The sequence below is a fragment of the Triticum aestivum genome, chromosome 7D, assembly GCF_018294505.1.
Source record: "Triticum aestivum cultivar Chinese Spring chromosome 7D, IWGSC CS RefSeq v2.1, whole genome shotgun sequence".
Classification (NCBI taxonomy): domain Eukaryota; kingdom Viridiplantae; phylum Streptophyta; class Magnoliopsida; order Poales; family Poaceae; genus Triticum; species Triticum aestivum.
The window spans coordinates 4865238-4883416 of NC_057814.1; the positions used below are offsets into that span (position 1 = coordinate 4865238).

Here is an 18179-nt window from a genome sequence, read left to right on the forward strand (position 1 = left end):
AAGAGAGAATGTGGCGCAATATGTTGAGTTGAGAGATCATCCAAACAAAAACTAAGAATACATTTAAACAGTAGTTCTTCGCAATGTGTTATCCCAGGGATTATCCTAGTAAACAAAAATAGCACTTAGGTTAAAAACTACTCCATAATGTTGGTAATCGAGAGGTTATGAATACTCCAATTAAATAGTACTCCATAATACCAAATATCCAAAGAAAATCTATTTGACAAACATATCCAAACATATTGGACACAACAAGGAATCTAGTGTATGTGTGCGCGCATTGCGTGTTTGGGTGTTGTATTTATTGTTTTGCATACTTGTTGGGAAATGTCACAAATTAGTATAATATTAATACAAATGATCCATTACATTAGCACGAATGAGTGTATAACAAATTTGACACTAAACTCAAGAGAGAAAACTCTATCCTATTCCGCTAACTAGATCCATCCGATCGAACTGGAACAAATTTGACAGTAAACTCAAAAAGAAAAAACTTCAGAATTTAGTCTCGTCCTTCAACATATGGCTTTAATGGTGATGAGGCCATCTCGTGCACCACGAGCTTCTCGACGGTAACTGTGGAGCCGGTGGCATTGTTGAAAACATACATCCCACCCGCCGCGTTAATTGCCTCCGTCGGGTACACCCGCGACGTTGCAGTCAATCTCCCTCCCATCACAAAGCTCTCCACTATCGAATGATCTACAAGCACCCTAGCAGATAATGCCTCACCATGGAGCACCGGCACGGTGCTTCCGACTACCCGCTTCACCAGCTCATTGGCCCGAGACGACCGCGACTCGTCGTGGCAAAAGTGGGTCCGGAGGCCCCCATCGAGGCCCCTGGACACGTAGAAGTACACCGCCATTTGTTCACTGCGGCTCTTGGTTGTATGGATTAGGAGGCCAAAGGGTCCGAGTACGCCACGGTTGGCAGCACCGCCGCTGGTACTGCAGTTGTAGCTGACGTCGGCCTCGTTCAGGGCAGCGACAACGGAAGCATTGAGGCGGAAGGAGGCCTCGATGTCGAGCTGAGCGGCTTGGTGCAGGCTGAGGGGGATGACAGAGCCGGTCCCGACGGTGATGCTACCGAAGTTGGTTGGGTTATGGCGGAGGGTGTCGATCTCCTTCACCGGCCATTGGAGGAGGTTTGTCCGGGTCTTTTCATCCAGCGCCACCGTCCTCGGAATCGCCTACACGCTCATCATACACCAGTCATTAGTTAGTTCTTCAAGCAAGTATGTCGTCAAGTATGAATGCACATTGACGCCAATAATTTGAGAAAAAAATGATGAAAATGATTCTTGTTTATAAGTAACAATGGCACGGCAGCAGATAGGGAGGAAGGAAAAATGTCTTGATTTTCCGTGGTTAGCAAAGACTCGAAAATTTAACCTCTTGTAAGATGCAAAGGGCATTCGGTTGAGATGTGCTGATTGATCGATTGATACATGCATGCAGTGATATACTCAATCTTCAAGAGGCGATGCATGATATATCTATTTGACATGCATATAACTAACGAATAGAATAGTGATAGATGCTAAACACAAAAATAACAATCATATCAATGTGCAATAATTATACCTGGAGGTTTGCCCATCCCTTGGCAATATCGGTTAGGTTGGAGTCGGTCTCACCGACATACCCCCAGCTCACGCGACGCCGCTTCGCAGGATCATAGAAGGATGTGGACGCAAATAACTTTCCCCAGTTGTACCTCAGGCCGATCCCCACATCCAATTCCGGGTCCAAGGGTGTCCACTTGTTGGCCGCCGCATCAAACCTCCCCAGTGCGTAGTAGTCGTGCCGTTCATCGTCCATGCTCGCCTTCAAGACATACAACTCCTTCTCCGATGAGTTCTTGCTGTCGCCGATGGGGTATAAGTCGACGCACTCCCACATGCCGGTGCCTTCAACGCGGTGGACCGGGTGCGGGATGAGCTCGAAATTGATGAAGTCTTTCGTCTTGTACATGAGGGCGATGCCGGCATGACCATGGTCGTCTTTGGACCCAATGATGGTGCGCCACGTGTTATCAGACTTATCGAACCATGCTGTCATGGGGTCGCGGAAGTCTTTTTTATAGGTCCCGGGGGGCGGGAAGAGGACGGGATTGCCCGGGTACTTGGTCCAGGTGCGGAGGAGGGGGTCATTAGGGTCCACAGGTTGGGCAAGGCACTGAACCTGAGCAAGGTTGTCCGTGTTGCCCATATAGAGCACGACGACCTTGCCGTTGGGAAGCAAGGTGGCGGAGCCCGTCAATACGCCGTTGCTCTCGTACCAGTGCTCGGGGACCATGGCGAGGGGCAGGCTGCGCCAATTGACCATGTCCCGGGACACGGCGTGGCCCCATGAGATGTTGCCCCACGTTTCGCCCCTCGGGTTGTACTGGTAGAAGAAGTGGTACCATCCACGGTAATACATCGGAGCTGCATGTTGTATTTGAATTAGCTAATAGTTTCACAGCTGATAGACAGATAGACAGCGAGCAAGTGATCGATGAACGTACTAACCGTTGGGGTCTGCATGCATGTCGCCGGAGTACATACGCCGCCGGCCGTGAGCAGACAAACAAGAAAGCAGCCATGTCAGCTTCTCCTTACATACATCAAACCCTGAGAAAAATGAACCGAAATACTGGTTACCGACCGTTCATGTAGTGCTTGTCCGGCTGGAAATGGAACCCCGTGCGCTGCCACTGCAGCATAGCGATGCTCCACGGGAACCGGTCCTTGTGGCCGCCGCGGCCCTCCCCCGTGCTGCTCTCCGTCTCTGCTAGTATACGGGCCCGGACATGATGCCCGTCGCTGGACACCCTGGCCACCGTGAGCGTGTGGGCTACTAGGAGCGCGGCCACGGCCGAGATGGCCAAGACGGCGGCGCATGCGCGCCACCTAAACCCACCGCTAGTCCGGTAAGGCATGGCGTGTGACTCCATCACTGCGGGCGAACAACAGTTGGAACAAGGAGAATTTGTTCCACTCTTGCTTCAGCTCAAACCGAGAATGTGTTGGGCAGTTCAGCCAAGCGGAGGGATTTATAGTGGATTTGGGCACGGGCAATAATGCCCATAGATTTGACCAGACCGAATATTGATAACGCGTTCTCTTCAATGCCGCAAGCCCATCGAGAGATCAACCAAATCAAATCTGGGTAGCCAAGCTCCCTAAAAAATATGTCGAAAAAGGTTCTCCCTCCATTCCCTAATATAAGACCTTTTAACTTTTTCTTGATTCGTGTGTATCTAGACACATATTAGTATGAATGTTCACTCATTTTAGTATGTATGTAGTCAATATTTTAAAATAGTTAAAATGTCTTATATTAGGGAACGGAGGGAGTATTTAATAATAGTCGTATGTATGTAATGCTTGGGGGAAGATCTTTCTATCTTTCATGATCCAATCAGATTATCCAAATCATAAATAGTACATGAGGAGAGATTTGATACTGTAATACTCCACAAGAATGCTAGCCATACTCAATCTCATAGATTCCTATAGAATCCCATGGAAAACCGTATTCGATAAAAGTAGCACGCACGGCTTTGAGGGAAGTCGTTCGTATCTTTCAGATCCACCCTGAGAGATTATCCAAATCATATTTTGTATTCTGGTTAAGACGAGAGTTTTTTTTCTTTTACCAAACGAAACATAACACTGCATATACATGCCCCACAACATATGCTGCTAGGCCAGAAATTTGTCCAAATCAAAATTATGTATACTAAATGAACAATATAATCCACAATGCTAATAGCCGAGAGATTTGATGCAAACAAAAATTAATCTCCAGTTCAGCAGATGAACCAATAATATCGAGATATACATACAAATAATAATAGTGCTGCCACATGCAGGTAAAGTAGTCGAGAGATGGTATTGCGTGGAAGCGGAGCGAGAGCAAGCGAAATCACATGTTGGCTCCCAGGTGACGCCACATCATACTGGCCTTTCTCGGCTATTTGGAAGTTGGCCATAGTTGGAACGCATACATGTGATTTGACCAAACCGAATTTTGGTAACGCGTACTCCACAATGCCCCAAGCCGATCGAGAGATCAACCAAATCAAATCTGCTGGGTAGCCATGCTCGATGTCATCTATCCCTAAAAATTCTGTTGAAATAGGAAAATTTGATAATAATCATATGTACGGCTTGAAGGAAGATCTTTTTATCTTTCATGATCCAATGAGAATATCCAAATCATAAATAGTAGTAATACTCTATTTATGACGAGAGATATGATATTGTAAGAGCATCTCTAGCAGGCCCCGCATCCCATCGACCCACAAAACGTGTTTGCAGTTTGCGGGAAAACGGCTTTGCGGGCCGGCGCGGACGGCCGCAGAGGCAGGCCCCCCAAACGGACCCGTATAAAAGAACATTCGCGGAATATACTTTTTTTTCGGGTCGGCTTTGCGGGGTCTGCTCTTGCGCGGCTACATCCCGCATCCTGCCAGTCCGCAAATATAAATACCACAGCACAAAAATAAAACAAACAACATCCACACCACAAAATAATTGTTCAGAAAAATTATCAATACCAACAAAATACAACAATCATCCACATTACAAATAATTGTTCAAATCATTGAAGCAAACTTAAATAATGCAATACAAAACTTGTCCTGAATACAAATACAAATGAATAGAAAAATAAGTTTGTTACTGTCCAGCCCTTTGCCAATGGTGCTCAATGAGATCCTCCTGAAACTGAAAGTGGGTGTTTGCACTTTCAATCTCCTTGTATATTTGAAGAAAAGCTCTAATGCGGTTAGGGTCTCTAACTGGTTTGATACGGCTACCCACATTGTCGTAGAAGAACTCCAAGTTCATGTCTCTCTCGTCTTCGAGAATCATATTGTGAAGTATAACAAGCATGTCATGATGTTTTTCAAGGTCCGCTTGTCCCAAAAACAAGCAAGACCACGAACAATGGCAAACCTAGATTGCAAAACCCCGAATGCTCTTTCAATGTCTTTTCGGGCTGCCTCTTGCACCCTTGCAAATTCACATTGTTTTCTAGTTTTGGGTTCTTTGATGCTCTTGACAAATGTGCACCAAGGAGGGTATATACCATCTGCAAGATAGTACCCTTTTGTGTATTCATGCCCATTGATAGTGTAGTTGCAAGCAGGAGCATCACCACTAGCAAGCCTAGCAAACAAATGAGACCGTTGCAACACATTGATATCATTGAGAGTGCCTGGCATACAAAAGAAGCAATGCCAAATCCATAAATCCTTGGATGCTACGGCCTCTAGCACAATTGTTGCATCACGAGACTTGCCACAATACATTCCCTGCCATGCCTTCGGGCAATTTTCCAAGTCCAATGCATACAATCAATGCTATCTAGTATGCCAGGTCAACCTCTCCTCTCATTAGATGCCATCAATTTCTTTGTGTCATCCTCGTTGGGTGCCCGAAGATATTCAGGACCAAAGACACGGATGATCACTTTGTCAAATCTACGCACTGACTCAACTATGGTATCTTCACCAATGCGAAGGTACTCATTGGCATAGTCAGCCGGAACGCCATATGCAATCCCCGCATAGCTGCCGAGATTTTTTTTATATGCACTAAATCCCTTCAAGCCCGCAGCATTTCTTCTTTGAGTAAAATACCGACAATTTGCCTCGCAAGCTTGTACAATTTTCACAAAGAGGGATCGGCGCATTCGGTACCTTCTCCGGAAGAGGTGCGGTGGATATGTTGGATTCTCCGTGAAGTAGTCTTGCATCAACATCTCGTTCCTGAGATGGCGATTCCGAGGAATGCAAAGATGCCCGACGGTCGATCCTCGCCGCCTCTTCCGGTTCTCGTCTTCGTGCTCCTTGACGGCAAGAGCCATCACCAACGTCTGCCGCCGGAAGTTTGCAAGCATCGTCTCAACATCCGAGTCGTCCGAATCGGATGAATCGGAGAGCAAAAACTTCTCGCACGGGATCAATTCCATCTACATGAACAAGAATCGCACGCCGCGTCAACCAACTATGCAAAGCGCTCAGCACAAAGCACAAACAAACACTAACCGGCGGCGACGAGGGGCGGCTCGAGGGCGGTCGATCCCCGGCGGCGATAGCGACGAGGGGCGGCTAAGGGCGGTCGACCCCCGGCGCCGATAGCGACGAGGGGCGGCTCTTCTCGCCGAATCCGGGGGCGGTGCAGCGTATCGGTGGAGGAGCGTGGGGGACGCCCCCGCGGCACGATTTCGCCCGCAGATTTGGCCGGCATCGCCGGCGGCGGATGGGCGGAACCAATGGCAGGCGGCGGTGGAAGGAGGTGGGGGAAAGGGCGCGGGTTGAAATGTCCCTTCAGCCAACCGCTTCACTGCGATACGGGGCACCGTAGGGGCGAGGCGGAAACCCGTGTATTCGCGGGTTGGGGCCGAGATTTTGCCGCGCCTCTCAAAAAAATTTACGGGCCGGCCGCGTTTGCGGGGTCTGTTCGGGCGGGATTTTCCGCGCCGACCCGCATTTTGGTGGTTATTTTGCGGGTCGGGGCTTTTTGCAGGGTCTGCTAGAATACTCCAAAAGAATGCTATTTATACTCTCTTTTTTGCGGGGGGATTTGATGTAAAAGATATATATTATAGATCCCTATAGAATCCCATGGAAACCTGTTTTCGATAAAAGTTGTACCCACGGCTTGGAGGGAGATCCTTTGTATCTTTTCAGGATCCACCCTGAGAGATTATCCAAACCATATTTAGTACTCCAATAAGACGAGAGGTTTTACCAAACGAAACTTATTACTGCAATACACATACCCCACAACATATGTTGCTAGGCCAGAAATTCTTCCAAATCAAAATTATCGTACTATATTAAGAATGTAATCCACAATACTAATAGCCGAGAGATCTGATGTATATATTATTTCTCCTGGTTCAGCAGATGATTCAATAATATCAAGTAATCCGTAAAAAACAATGTTGCAGCCACGTGCAGGTTAAGTAGTCGAAAGATAGCATTGTGTTGAAGCGGAGAGAGAGAAAGCGAAACCACATGGCTCCCAGGGGTGCCACCACATCAAACTGGACTTTCTCGGCTAATTAAAAGTTGGCCGATAGTTGAAATGCATACATGTGATTTCATTTGCGTCATATAGCAGCGCGACGCACACAAGAGTAGCCAACTGGGCCGCACCATAGGCATCGTAGGAAATCAAAGCACTGCAGCAAGCTGTACTGTAGCTAGTAGACTGCAGCGAACGGGTTTTTTCTAGTTTTATTTCCAGGCAATTTTTATATTAAAATATGAAAGATGTTTTGAAAATTTGAGAAAAAAATAAATATTTGAAAAATGATGCTTTTTTCAATTCCCAGCATTTTTTGAAATTTCCTAATAAAATGTGAGATTTCCTAAGACGTCGTTGCTCTCGTACCAGTGCTCGCGGACCATGGCGAGGGGTAGGCTGCGCCAGTTGACCATGTCGCGGGACACGGCGTGGCCCCATGAGATGTTGCCCCACGTTTCGCCCCTCGGGTTGTACTGGTAGAAGAAGTGGTACCATCCATGGTAGTACATGGGAGCTGCATGTTGTATTTTGAATCAACAAGTAGTTCCACCGTAGATAGATAGACAGAGGGGAGCAAGTGGTCGATGAAAGTACTAACCGTTGGGGTCTGCGTGCATGCTACCCAAAAAATTGAAGCATAAAATTTGCTTCCCTGTGAAGCATATACTGTGCTTCCTTGTGAAGCACAGTTGTTCTATCGGTTCTCCTTTTTTTCTCTGTTTTTGTTCTTTTTTTGGATTCCAGATTTTGTTTGTTTGTTTTGGGTTTCCCATTTTTTACCCATTTTTTGTTTCTTGCTTTATTAAAGTTCGCCCAAACATAACATGGGATCTAGTTTTGAAGATCTCAACGAGAGAAACACAACGGTGAAAACCATTCATGATTTGAACGCACGGTTGAAGAGATCAAATGTTTTGAAATGACAAATCTACGAAAAACATAAAACTTCCAGGCTGTGACAAGTTTCGAACATGCCGTGCGCTCACTCGTCAGCACTAGAGGAGGTGGGAGGGACTTTTGTAAGGGATACCACTTAACTAGTGATTTTAGATAATAAGGGTAACCGAAGCAAGGGAAATATAAACCAAACTTCCTATTCAACGCTTACAGTGCCAATTACAATGTTATTGGTAGTTGGCACCCACGTCCTTTGATAACTTTATTTGGATAGACATATGTGTCTCTCTCCATTACTGGTTTTGAGACCTTCTAGAATGTTCTCTTCGGTTTTTCAGGCAGGGTTTTTTCTTTCTATTTTTACTTATTTTTTGTATTAAAGCGGTTATTTTTTTTCATTTTATAATTTACTATTTTAGTTTCGTTTTTGCTCTCAATTTTTATTTTTAATTTTATTTTATTTTTCAAATTTTATATTTGCAAATTCGTGAATGCTTTCAAATCCGTGAGCTTTTTCAAATGCGTAAAATTTTCAAAACAGCGTACTCTTTTTTGAATCTATGATTTGAATATAATTTTGCACATTCTTGAAATTTACTAACTTTTTTCAAATTCAATTTTCTTTTTTATAATATATCTTTTTCTAACTCGTTAACTTGTTTCATGTTTATAAAGTTTTTTTAGTGTATATTTTACAAAAATAGCTGGTAATCGTTTTTTCTTGAACCTTTCTCTACAATGATAAAAAAGGAAAAAAAAGCGAGTGACTTTCACTGGAGCGGCCGAAAGAGGAAAAAAAAACAGGGTGATTGTATCGAACGGAGCAAGCTTTACATGGGCTGTCCATGTGTCCCATACAAGCGCCTTTTGGTGCTATAGGGCCGACGAGGAGTTCTCAATGGAAACAACCCTTAAAAGGGGTGAAAAGAAGGGAGCGGCGTTTCGGAATCCGGGCTTAGATGAGCCCGGGGATGAACATTAAAATCAAATAAAATAGTTTGATGATCCCATTCTCACTCACCCATAGGAATATTTGGATGGGCTTGTTCTCCATGCAGCCATCTTATGTGTGGATAGCAAATCTAGTCCTGGTCATACCACTATGTACAGCGTTTCCTCTATATTTTCCTTTTCGACCAAGAGATCGGTTGGATGATCAGTCTGTACTACTTTCACCCCTTATCCTTCCTGTTTGTATCAAGTCCGATGCACATACTAAATTCCCCCACCCCCACTTTATTTCTTGTTTGAACCAAGTACAAGATTCGACTTCATGATGTAGCTTTACCTCTAACAATAGAAGAAAAAAAATAGGTGACGTTGGACCATCCGATCGAGAGGGGCTGAGAGGCAGAAAATGATGCACGTGCAGCGACGTAGCGAGCTGGGGAAATAGAGCCACGGCGGTTTCGAAGGAAGATATACCTGAAGGTCGTCGGGATGTGGATAGGTGGGCGGCGGGAGGCCGGATCCGCCCACACTAGGGCAACGACGAAGGGATCGGAGGACCTCCCGCGCCGGCGCTCGGCCAGAGATAACGGTGCGGCCGGCAGTGGGTCTCCTCCCTCGCTGTCGACGACGGCGTAAATGCTGCCCCTCCTCCCCTTCACCGGTGGAGGGGGATACGTCCGGATCTCTAACCAGCGGTGAGGATAGATAGACAGTGTTTTTTGAAGGGAGAAAGACAGTGTTACCACCGCTATCTTGTTTAGATCTGGAGAGGATGAGAGTATGTGAATAGAGCAACCTAACAAGCAAGCGCGGAGGCTCCGGCCTATATGTACGTAGTAGGGTAGTTTTCCTTTTTCACTCCATCAAAATATTCGTTTGAAATTGTGTACGTGCTAGGTCGTCGTTTTTTTAGTTGTTGATTGTTTTTTGAGATAGCTACCCGCTTATTCTAAGTGGTGTTACAGTGTGCCAGGTCGCGCTTTGTATCGTTCAAGTCTGGTACAAGACCCTCCATTAAATGAACAACCACCCTCTCATAAAATTGTGAACAAGCCCACGGCTAAAATTATCGAAAACGTGGGCTGCCCCAACATGCATTATTATTTACTAGCACATATGCCCGTGCGTTGCACCGGTAGATAATTGCTTTTGCAACAAGCGGCGGAAACTATAATTGATGTGTTCATAAAAAACAATCTCCACGGCGGTGGGCGACAGAGCGAGGAGCTGCGGTCTTTCCGCGGGTCATGTTTGGCCCGCGAGATCTTAATAGTGGAGGGGCTAGTCAATGCAGCGGTGACCACCCAACTTGTACATTTGTTTTCCTCCGGGTCGACCTCCGTCTCGGAGTTGTGGTTCCGTCTTCATTTGGTTGCTGGGCGGCGGGCGACCTTCGACGCACGGTTATTTCGACCACTTTCTCCTACGACGATGTAACCGGATGGATTACTAATTGCAGCGCATAAATTATGTTTCATTAGTATAAGCAGCGCATAACCAGGCATGAATGTCCCATTATTATCAGGGTTTATTCTCTTCAACTATTTTTGCACTCATGTGCCCATAAATTTTATTAATTAGAGCAAAACCAGCATATTCTCTTTTATTAGCACGTCCCACAATTTTTTCCCATTATAGCCAACCAGCATATTGTCTTTCATTGGCACGTGCAAGTTATCTCCAGCAATAATTTGTGGAGTCCCTCGTTCTGCTCATAATTCTCAAAACAACCTCCTTATTCTCACATAACCTCCTTATTTCCAGACAACTTATGGACATATAAAAACTGGTGTTATTTAGTACTCCCTCCGTAAAGAAATATAAGAGCATATAGATCACTATTTTAGTGATCTAAACGCTCTTATATATGTTTACAGAGGGAGTATAAAATTTCAAGATGAGACTGATCCTATCGTAATTGCAAGCTAGCTGAGTTGGTTTTATCCGTGGGCACAATAGCGAAGGTCTATAGTTCAGTCCCCTCGCGCCCCTCTTTTTTGTTACTCGTCCGACAGAAAAAGAAATGTGTGGTAGGTCCAGTTTGGCCCACCTGGGGGATAACCGAAAAAATTGGGGAGCTACGTGTGGAATGGATGAAACAAAATCTATACACTTATTTTTTCTTTTCTTAGGGCAGCCGTGTGGGAGCTACTATATGACGCTAGTTGCGTCAGATAGCACGTGGGATGCACAATAGTTCGCGTCTGGGCCAGCCCACTGGCAGGCACCGAAATAATCTGTATTTACAAGGCACGAGCTATAATCCAAAAAACGACGTGTGGAACACTGAAACACATGACCTTAAAGACCGGACCACGTGCTGCTTGCCATGGCAACAAATGCCTACTACTAACCAATGGCCAGCGTGAATATTTCAGAACATAGTGCAACATCGGATATAAAAAACTTTTTGAATTTTTTTAAATGTGAATTCTCGAATATTCTTCGAAACATGAGCACTTTTTGAAATTACAAACAATGTTTTTAACATTCCGTCCATTTTGGAAAAAGCATGCTTTTTTTGAAATAACATCATTTTTTGAACACAAAAACCTTTTATCAAAACCCAATTTTTTTTAATTTGTGACCGGATTTTGAAAACGGAACATGTTTTCAACATTCAGAACAAAATGTATTCTTAAACTTAGACATTATTTTGAATTTGTGAACATTTTACTAAAAGAAGAATATGTTTCATTTTTAGGAATATGTTTTTAAATACATTTTTTAAATCACAAACAATTTTGGAATATTTCTTAATTTGAAAAAAATCGGAACAAGAAAATGAATTTAATGTTCCAAATATTTTCAAAAACGCGAACACAATATTCTAATTCAAATATTTTTCAAAATTTTACAAAAATTGAAATTCTGAACTTTTTTTGAAAATTTTGAATTACGAAATAAGGTAAAAATAAAAATAAATTTGGACGGAAAAAGAAAACGGGCCGGCCCAGTCTTGGGCGCCCTGTGCGAACTCAAACTATCTACCGCCCAGGGTGAGAAATGGGCTTTTTGAAGCTATATGTGCTGGAAAATAAGTGGGCTGGCTTTACTGGGCCACATCATGTGCGGGCCGAGTACAAAATTCGTGATTGCTAAAAATACAGATGGACGCACAAAAATTTAGTACCATCTCGGATAGAAAAATAAATTTTGATGGTAAATGGTTGAAAAAATCGATGAAACGCACCTTGCTTTATTAGTAGGTATAGATATTTTCTACTCCCTCTGTTTCTAAATATAAGTCTTTTTAGACATTTCAAATGGACTACAACATACGGATGTATGTAGACATATTTTAAAGTATGGATTCGTTCATTTTGCTCCGTACGTAGTCACTTGTTAGAATCTCTAAAAAGACTTATATTTCGGAATGGATGGAGTGTGTGGGAGTATCCTCAAAACAAAATGTGAGAGTACAATATTTATTGGGCCTTTTTGTAATTGGTGCTAAATTTTGACCAAAGATTTAACAGACAAAATGTTAGTGCATGTTAACAATAATTATATCGTCGGATTCGTATTTGGACATAATTTTCAATGATGTAGGGGCTGTTTGGTTTTCAGCCACATATTACCACACTTTGCCACACCTTACCTTAGGCAAATTTGACCAAGTTAGGTGGGTGTTTGGTTCTAGCCACACCTAAGACAAGAAATTTTTTATTAGCAGTGAACCCCACATGTCATAGACACAAAAAGTGTGGCAAGATCCTTTAGGCAAGCCAAAGTGGGTCTAATAATTTGAGCGACTCATGTTAGGCAAGTGTGGCAAAAATAATATGGCAACATAAGACAAACATAGTCACAATCCAAACAGCCCCGTAATTTTTTGTGACATGCATGAACATTTGGTTAGTTAAATTTATAGTCAAAATTTGGCAAGGTGCATCAAATCAACACATGCAAGTATCAAAAGGAAAGTCACGGCATGCATGCATGCGTTGTACTCCCTCCGTTTCCAAATATAAGTCTTTTTAGAGATTGCAACAAGTGAGTACATACGAAGCAAAATGAGTGAATCTACACTCTAAAATATGTCTACATACATCCGTATGTTGTAGTCCATTTGAAATGTCTAAAAAGACTTATATTTAGGAATGGAGGGAGTAACTAATGCATCGGTAAACGCAAATTATTGAAATATATCGAGTGTAGTGCTTTGATGTGTCGCATCAACTCGTACAAGACCGAGAAGTTTGATTACTACAACGCCCTCTCGCCTTAATCGCGCCTGCCTTTGGCTGCATGACAGGTGGGCCACCGACCTGTTAGGCCCACTTGTCATAGACGCAAACGCAGGAGCAGTAAGTCAATGAAGCTGCGTCCCTCCCTCGCCCATGAGTGTGGTGGCTGGCAGGACTAGGAGAAGCTTTCGTTCGCTACACGCTCTCCCTCCCGCACGCGGTGGACATGCAGCAGTTCAATCGGTGTCAGATGGCCGGAAGCATACTGTAGTACTCCTCCACTGCAGTAGTACTCCATCATTGTCCGACTTCCCGAAGAGGCGAAGAGCCAAGCGCAGCCCGGACGCTCGTGTGGCAGTTTCATGTGTAGAGTAGTCTAGGATAGCGTGTACCGTGCCTATAATCTTAAAATCGTTGGGGTTGGCTCCATGCTTTTCTTTGATTAAAATAATCTTGTGGCCCTACCTGTCATCCTGGTGATTCTAGTTTGCACGCTCATCTGGTCAAGACAGGATATATATTTTAATTTGTGATGGGGTAAATGTTAGAGGTTGCAGCAAATGGAGTATTGTACACTGCGGGTCTTTCAGCCAAGTTTAGAGGCAACCATGTAGGGCCAGTGCTATGATGTGTCGCGTCAACTCGTACAACGAAGAGAAGCTTGATTTTACTACTACACGTCTTCTCCCTCGCCCATGCACGTGGTGGCTATCCCTCCCGCACGCGGTGGACGGACATGCAGCAGTGGATTCGATACTACTATAGAAGTAGTAGTAACATCATTGTTCGTCTTCTCGAAGAGGCGAAGAGCCAAGCGCAACCCGAACGTGGCAGTTGTGAACGATCGCGTGGCAGTCTTTGTGTAGGGGTGGGGCGTGGTGCGGAGCCTTGACGCATATAGCCAGGCTCTTGCATGAGACAAAATTGCTATTTGAGCCCACTATTGTAGTACTAGTATTTGCTAGTATAGCCCTGTAAACTGGAAAGAAGTATTTGCCTTTCCAGAGATTTCACCGCGTGCGGTACTGGCTCAAATCTCAAATCTCATCAACCAAGGCATTTTGTGATTGGAGAAATGTATCTCGTACCAAATAAACAAACTAAAACAATGGGTAAGCTTTGTTAAATATCCTCACCAAGAAAAAAAAATTAGGACTCGTTTGAGCGCGCGTGCGCACGCACAAGGAGTCATAAAACCAGAGCAATAAAAGTCACTATGTAAACAAGGAGTCCTCCCATGCAAAACTACAACATCTCACTGTATAAACGAAAATAGAAATCCATTATGCAAATGACAACCATTCACTATATAAAGAAACACGGGTCCACTCTCCCGAACAACAATAGTTCATTTTCTAAACAAACACGTAAGCTTATTACGCAGACCACACCGGTTCACTATGTAAACAAACAAAGTTCCACCCACCCAAACTATATCGATCCTACACCCAACAAAGTAATATAGTTCACTGTGACATCAATGCAGAACATGACCCAAGGATAGATGTTTCAATTCTGCAAGCGAGGCTGTGCGGAATCGTTTACATATGTCTTGGCCTTCCTTGGTGAGCGTCTTTGATCCAATGTAGCTTATTACTGATGAGATGCAAGAGCTTCATTGAACATACGAGTAATCGTCCATATTGGAGAGCTGGTTGTGTGCCGAGTCCATCTCGTGCACGACGAGCCTTTCCGCCATAACGCTGGCACCGGTGGCATTGTTGAACAAGTACACTTTTGCCTCCTGATAGGCCTCCATCGGGTACACCCGCGACGTCATCGTGGTCCTCCCGCCCATCGCGAAGCCCTGCACGATGGAGTGGTCCACGAGCACCCTCATTGAGAAAGCCTCGCCGTCGAGCACCGGCACCGTGCTCCCAATCACCCGCTTTGTCACGTCCTTGGCCCGTGACGACCGTAACTCGTCTTGGCAGAAGCTGGTATGGAGGCCTCCATCAAGGCCCCTAGACACGTAGAAGTACACCGCCGTTTGCTCGCCGCGGCGGTCACCAGCAGCGAGGACGAGGAGGCCGAAGGGGCCTAGCGCGCCGCGGTTAACAGCACCGCCGCTGCTGCTGCAGTTGTAGCCCACATCGGCCTCATTGAGGGCAGCGACGGCAGAAGCATCAAGGTGGAAAGTTGCCTCGATGTCAAGCTGAGTGCCTTGGCGGAGGGGGATATGGATGACGGAGCCGGTGTTCATGGTGACGTCGCTAAGTTCAGTGGCATTGAGGCGGAGGGTCTCAATCTCCTCCACGGGCCAGAGGAGGAGGTTCGTCCGGGTCTTCTCGTCGAGAGCAATTGTCCTTGGAACTGACTGCACGCATGTCAAACACCATTAATCAGTTAGTTATAAGCTCGAGTACACTACATACTGACATTGAGAACTTGAAACAAAATTACTCTAAAAAAAAGGAACTTCAAACAAAATAAAAACATACGCAGAACTAGCTTTTATTAAATTATATAGTAGTAATGAAATCTGATTTCCACAGAAGAAACGTTAACGGCCGCACAAACAAAAATGGTATCGACCGATTGGCATAAAGAACTTCAGAAACTACTGAAAAAATTCATCTTGCGGTTTGGTCAGCTGGACATATATGGTAACAAAGTGATTAACATGCATGTTTCTGCCAGCCTACGTGTTGGTCCATGTTTTCTGGCCAATCGGCCTGCGTGCATCAGCATTTTAAGCAGATGTATATGTTGTGTATATAATGATACAGCAACAACAGCATTTCAATCCCCAAGAGAGCCAACGCATAGATCTATGTACCTAACATGCATAATGAACAAGTATAGATAGATATATACCTGAATTGAGGCCCATCCCTTCACGACATCAGCCCGCTTGGAGTCGACCTCGCCGACGTACCCCATCAGCACGCGCCGCTTCTTCGCCGGATCATAGAACGAGGTGGACGCATAAAACTTACCCCAATCGTACCTCAGCCCGATCCCCAAGTCGAGGTCCGGGTCAATCGGCGTCCACGTGTTTGCTGCCGAGTCGTACGTGCCTAGCGAGTAGTAGTCGTGTCGTTCATCGTCCATGCTCGCCTTCAACACGTGCAACATCTCCGATGAGTTGTCGCTGCTACGGCGACCGACAGGGTAGAAGTCGATGCACTCCCACTCGCCGGTGCGCTCGACTCGATGCAAGATGCCCGGGATGAGCTCATAGTTAAGGAAGTCCTTGGTCTTGTACATCATGGCGATCCCATCGTGGTGGCCGTCCTGGTCGTCCTTGGACCCGAGGAGGGTGCGCCATGTGTCATCAGATTCATCGTACCAAGCGGTCATCGGGTCTCGAAAATCCTTGGTGCCGATCCCCGGCGGCGACCAGATGACGGGGTTCGCGGGGTGCTTGGTCCAGCGGCGGAGGAAGGGGTCGTTGGGGTCGGCGGGGGTGGCGATGCACTGCACCTCAATGGCGGAGGCGTTGGTGGCCCCCGTGTAGATCATGATGACGGTGCCATTGGGTAGCACCGTCATAGAGCCCGAGAGGACCCCGAGGATGTCGTACCACTGGTCGGCCACCATGGCAATAGGGAGGGTGCGCCACGTGACAAGGTTCCGAGAGACGGCGTGGCCCCACTCCATGCCGTCGTCCCAATCGGTGCCCACCGGGTTGTACTGGAAGAACATGTGGTACCATCCGCGGTAGTACATCAGACCTGCAATGGTTTTGTTAATCAGATCAGATGGGCCAAGTCAATTATCTTGCCTGTTTCATCCCACACTTGCATAATTATTTTTGTGTTTACATGTTTGTTTTTTCTGTTTGGTTGAGAAAGAAACTACATCTAGAGCGTTGGATGGGGCATGTCACATCACATCTGTATTGGCCAAATGTAATCCTAAGCTTGCTACTTTTCTAGTGGCAGGGACATGACACATCACTCTCGAGCTTCATTGTGTTTCTTACTCCCTTCTTACTAAAGTATAAAACGTGCATCTACAAAGTATGCATGATAGTAAGTTTACTGTAAGATATTTCACAATGGGAACATAAATATTTGTTTGGTATCTTAGATGTTGAATTTTTATAAACTTAACAAAGGCTAACTAAGGACAAAATTCATATGCTTTGCATTTTGGGAAGGGGGGACCACATTATGAACGTTACTTCTAATCATAATGTATCCAATCTACGCCACTGTGGAGTCAACCCCCAACCCCCTATGGAAACTCTGTTTTCCCCTGTTTTGCTGCGAAATTTTTCCTCCAAATTTGGTGCGAGTTAAGCAATTTTGATTATGTCTAGAGAGAGATCCCGTCTTTTTTCCCCACACAGAAGACTTTATTAGTTAGTGCGTGGAGTACTAACCGTTGGGATCTGCATGATGTCGCCGGAGAAGACCGCCGCCGTCGCCGTCCGCCGGCAAACAGAGAGCAAAGGCAGGGACGTCAGTTTCTCCATCAAACCAAGGCAGAGAAAAATAAATGGACGGAGGGAGGGACCAAGTAATGACGTACCGCTCATGTAGTTCTTGGCCGTCTGGAAATGGTAGCCGCTGCGCTGCCACTGCAGCATCTCGTTGCTCCACGGGAACCCGCCCGCCGCCTCCTCGTCGACGGCCTGGTCCACCCTGAACCCTGCCAGGAGCGTGGCGCCGACCACCACCACCACCATGGCCGAGGCCGTCAGCACGGTGGCGCACACGCGCCACCTCGTCCAGCCGGTCCGCTCACCATCGGCGTCGGCGGCGGCGGCGCCGGAGGGCAGCGGCTTGTACGCGTACGGTAGCGGTGGCTTGCCGTGTGACCCCATCGCAGCGCCGCTCGTGAACTCCAAGAGAGTTTGGTAGATTGTGGGTGCTCGATGGGTGTGGGTTCTGGAGCCGGCGAGCTAGCGCCATTTATAGGTAGATGGACGGCTGTAAGCAGGGAGCAGTCACCGTGGGGTTTTCACTGAGGTTTTGGCGTGTCACATGATTGCTACTAACATGGTCCAAACACGGCACAGGTGGATGCCAGTGTAGCCAAAACTACGCTTCGACTGTGATTTACAAGGAAACAGCAGTGGGAAAGTAGTCGACGAAAAAAGGTTATGGGTTCTGCGTTGCGGGAAAGCTGTAGAGCCAACACAGGCACGTCAGGGG

The 18179-nt window shown here is 45.8% G+C and overlaps 2 protein-coding genes across 2 annotated transcripts; both read right to left on the minus strand.

The window, feature by feature from the left end:
• Positions 1-508: 508 nt before the first annotated feature.
• LOC123167421 (sucrose:sucrose 1-fructosyltransferase-like) lies at positions 509-3086 on the minus strand. The gene is made up of 4 exons (XM_044585259.1): positions 2658-3086; positions 2522-2530; positions 1593-2437; positions 509-1198 (listed from the first exon to the last, which is right to left on the minus strand). Exons 1-4 carry the CDS (start codon positions 2944-2946, stop codon positions 509-511), a joined length of 1833 nt encoding a protein of 610 aa, XP_044441194.1. The 5' UTR covers positions 2947-3086.
• An 11251-nt stretch (positions 3087-14337) lies between these two features.
• Positions 14338-17919, minus strand: LOC123169574 (sucrose:sucrose 1-fructosyltransferase). The gene is made up of 4 exons (XM_044587437.1): positions 17554-17919; positions 17405-17413; positions 15892-16751; positions 14338-15391 (listed from the first exon to the last, which is right to left on the minus strand). The coding sequence occupies exons 1-4, from the start codon at positions 17846-17848 to the stop codon at positions 14690-14692; spliced, it is 1866 nt and encodes a 621-aa protein (XP_044443372.1). The 5' UTR covers positions 17849-17919; the 3' UTR covers positions 14338-14689.
• Between the last annotated feature and the right edge of the window lie 260 nt (positions 17920-18179).

Bases quoted from the DNA above. Each gene is read 5' to 3' on its own strand.
- LOC123167421 (XM_044585259.1), bottom strand. From the start codon at position 2,946: ATGGAGTCACACGCCATGCCTTACCGGACTAGCGGTGGGTTTAGGTGG. The intron at 1,199-1,592 runs GTATAATTATTG...ATGAGCGTGTAG, and splicing joins AGGGATGGGCAAACCTCCAG to GCGATTCCGAGGACGGTGGC.
- LOC123169574 (XM_044587437.1), bottom strand. From the start codon at position 17,848: ATGGGGTCACACGGCAAGCCACCGCTACCGTACGCGTACAAGCCGCTG. The intron at 15,392-15,891 runs GTATATATCTAT...ACATGCGTGCAG, and splicing joins AGGGATGGGCCTCAATTCAG to TCAGTTCCAAGGACAATTGC.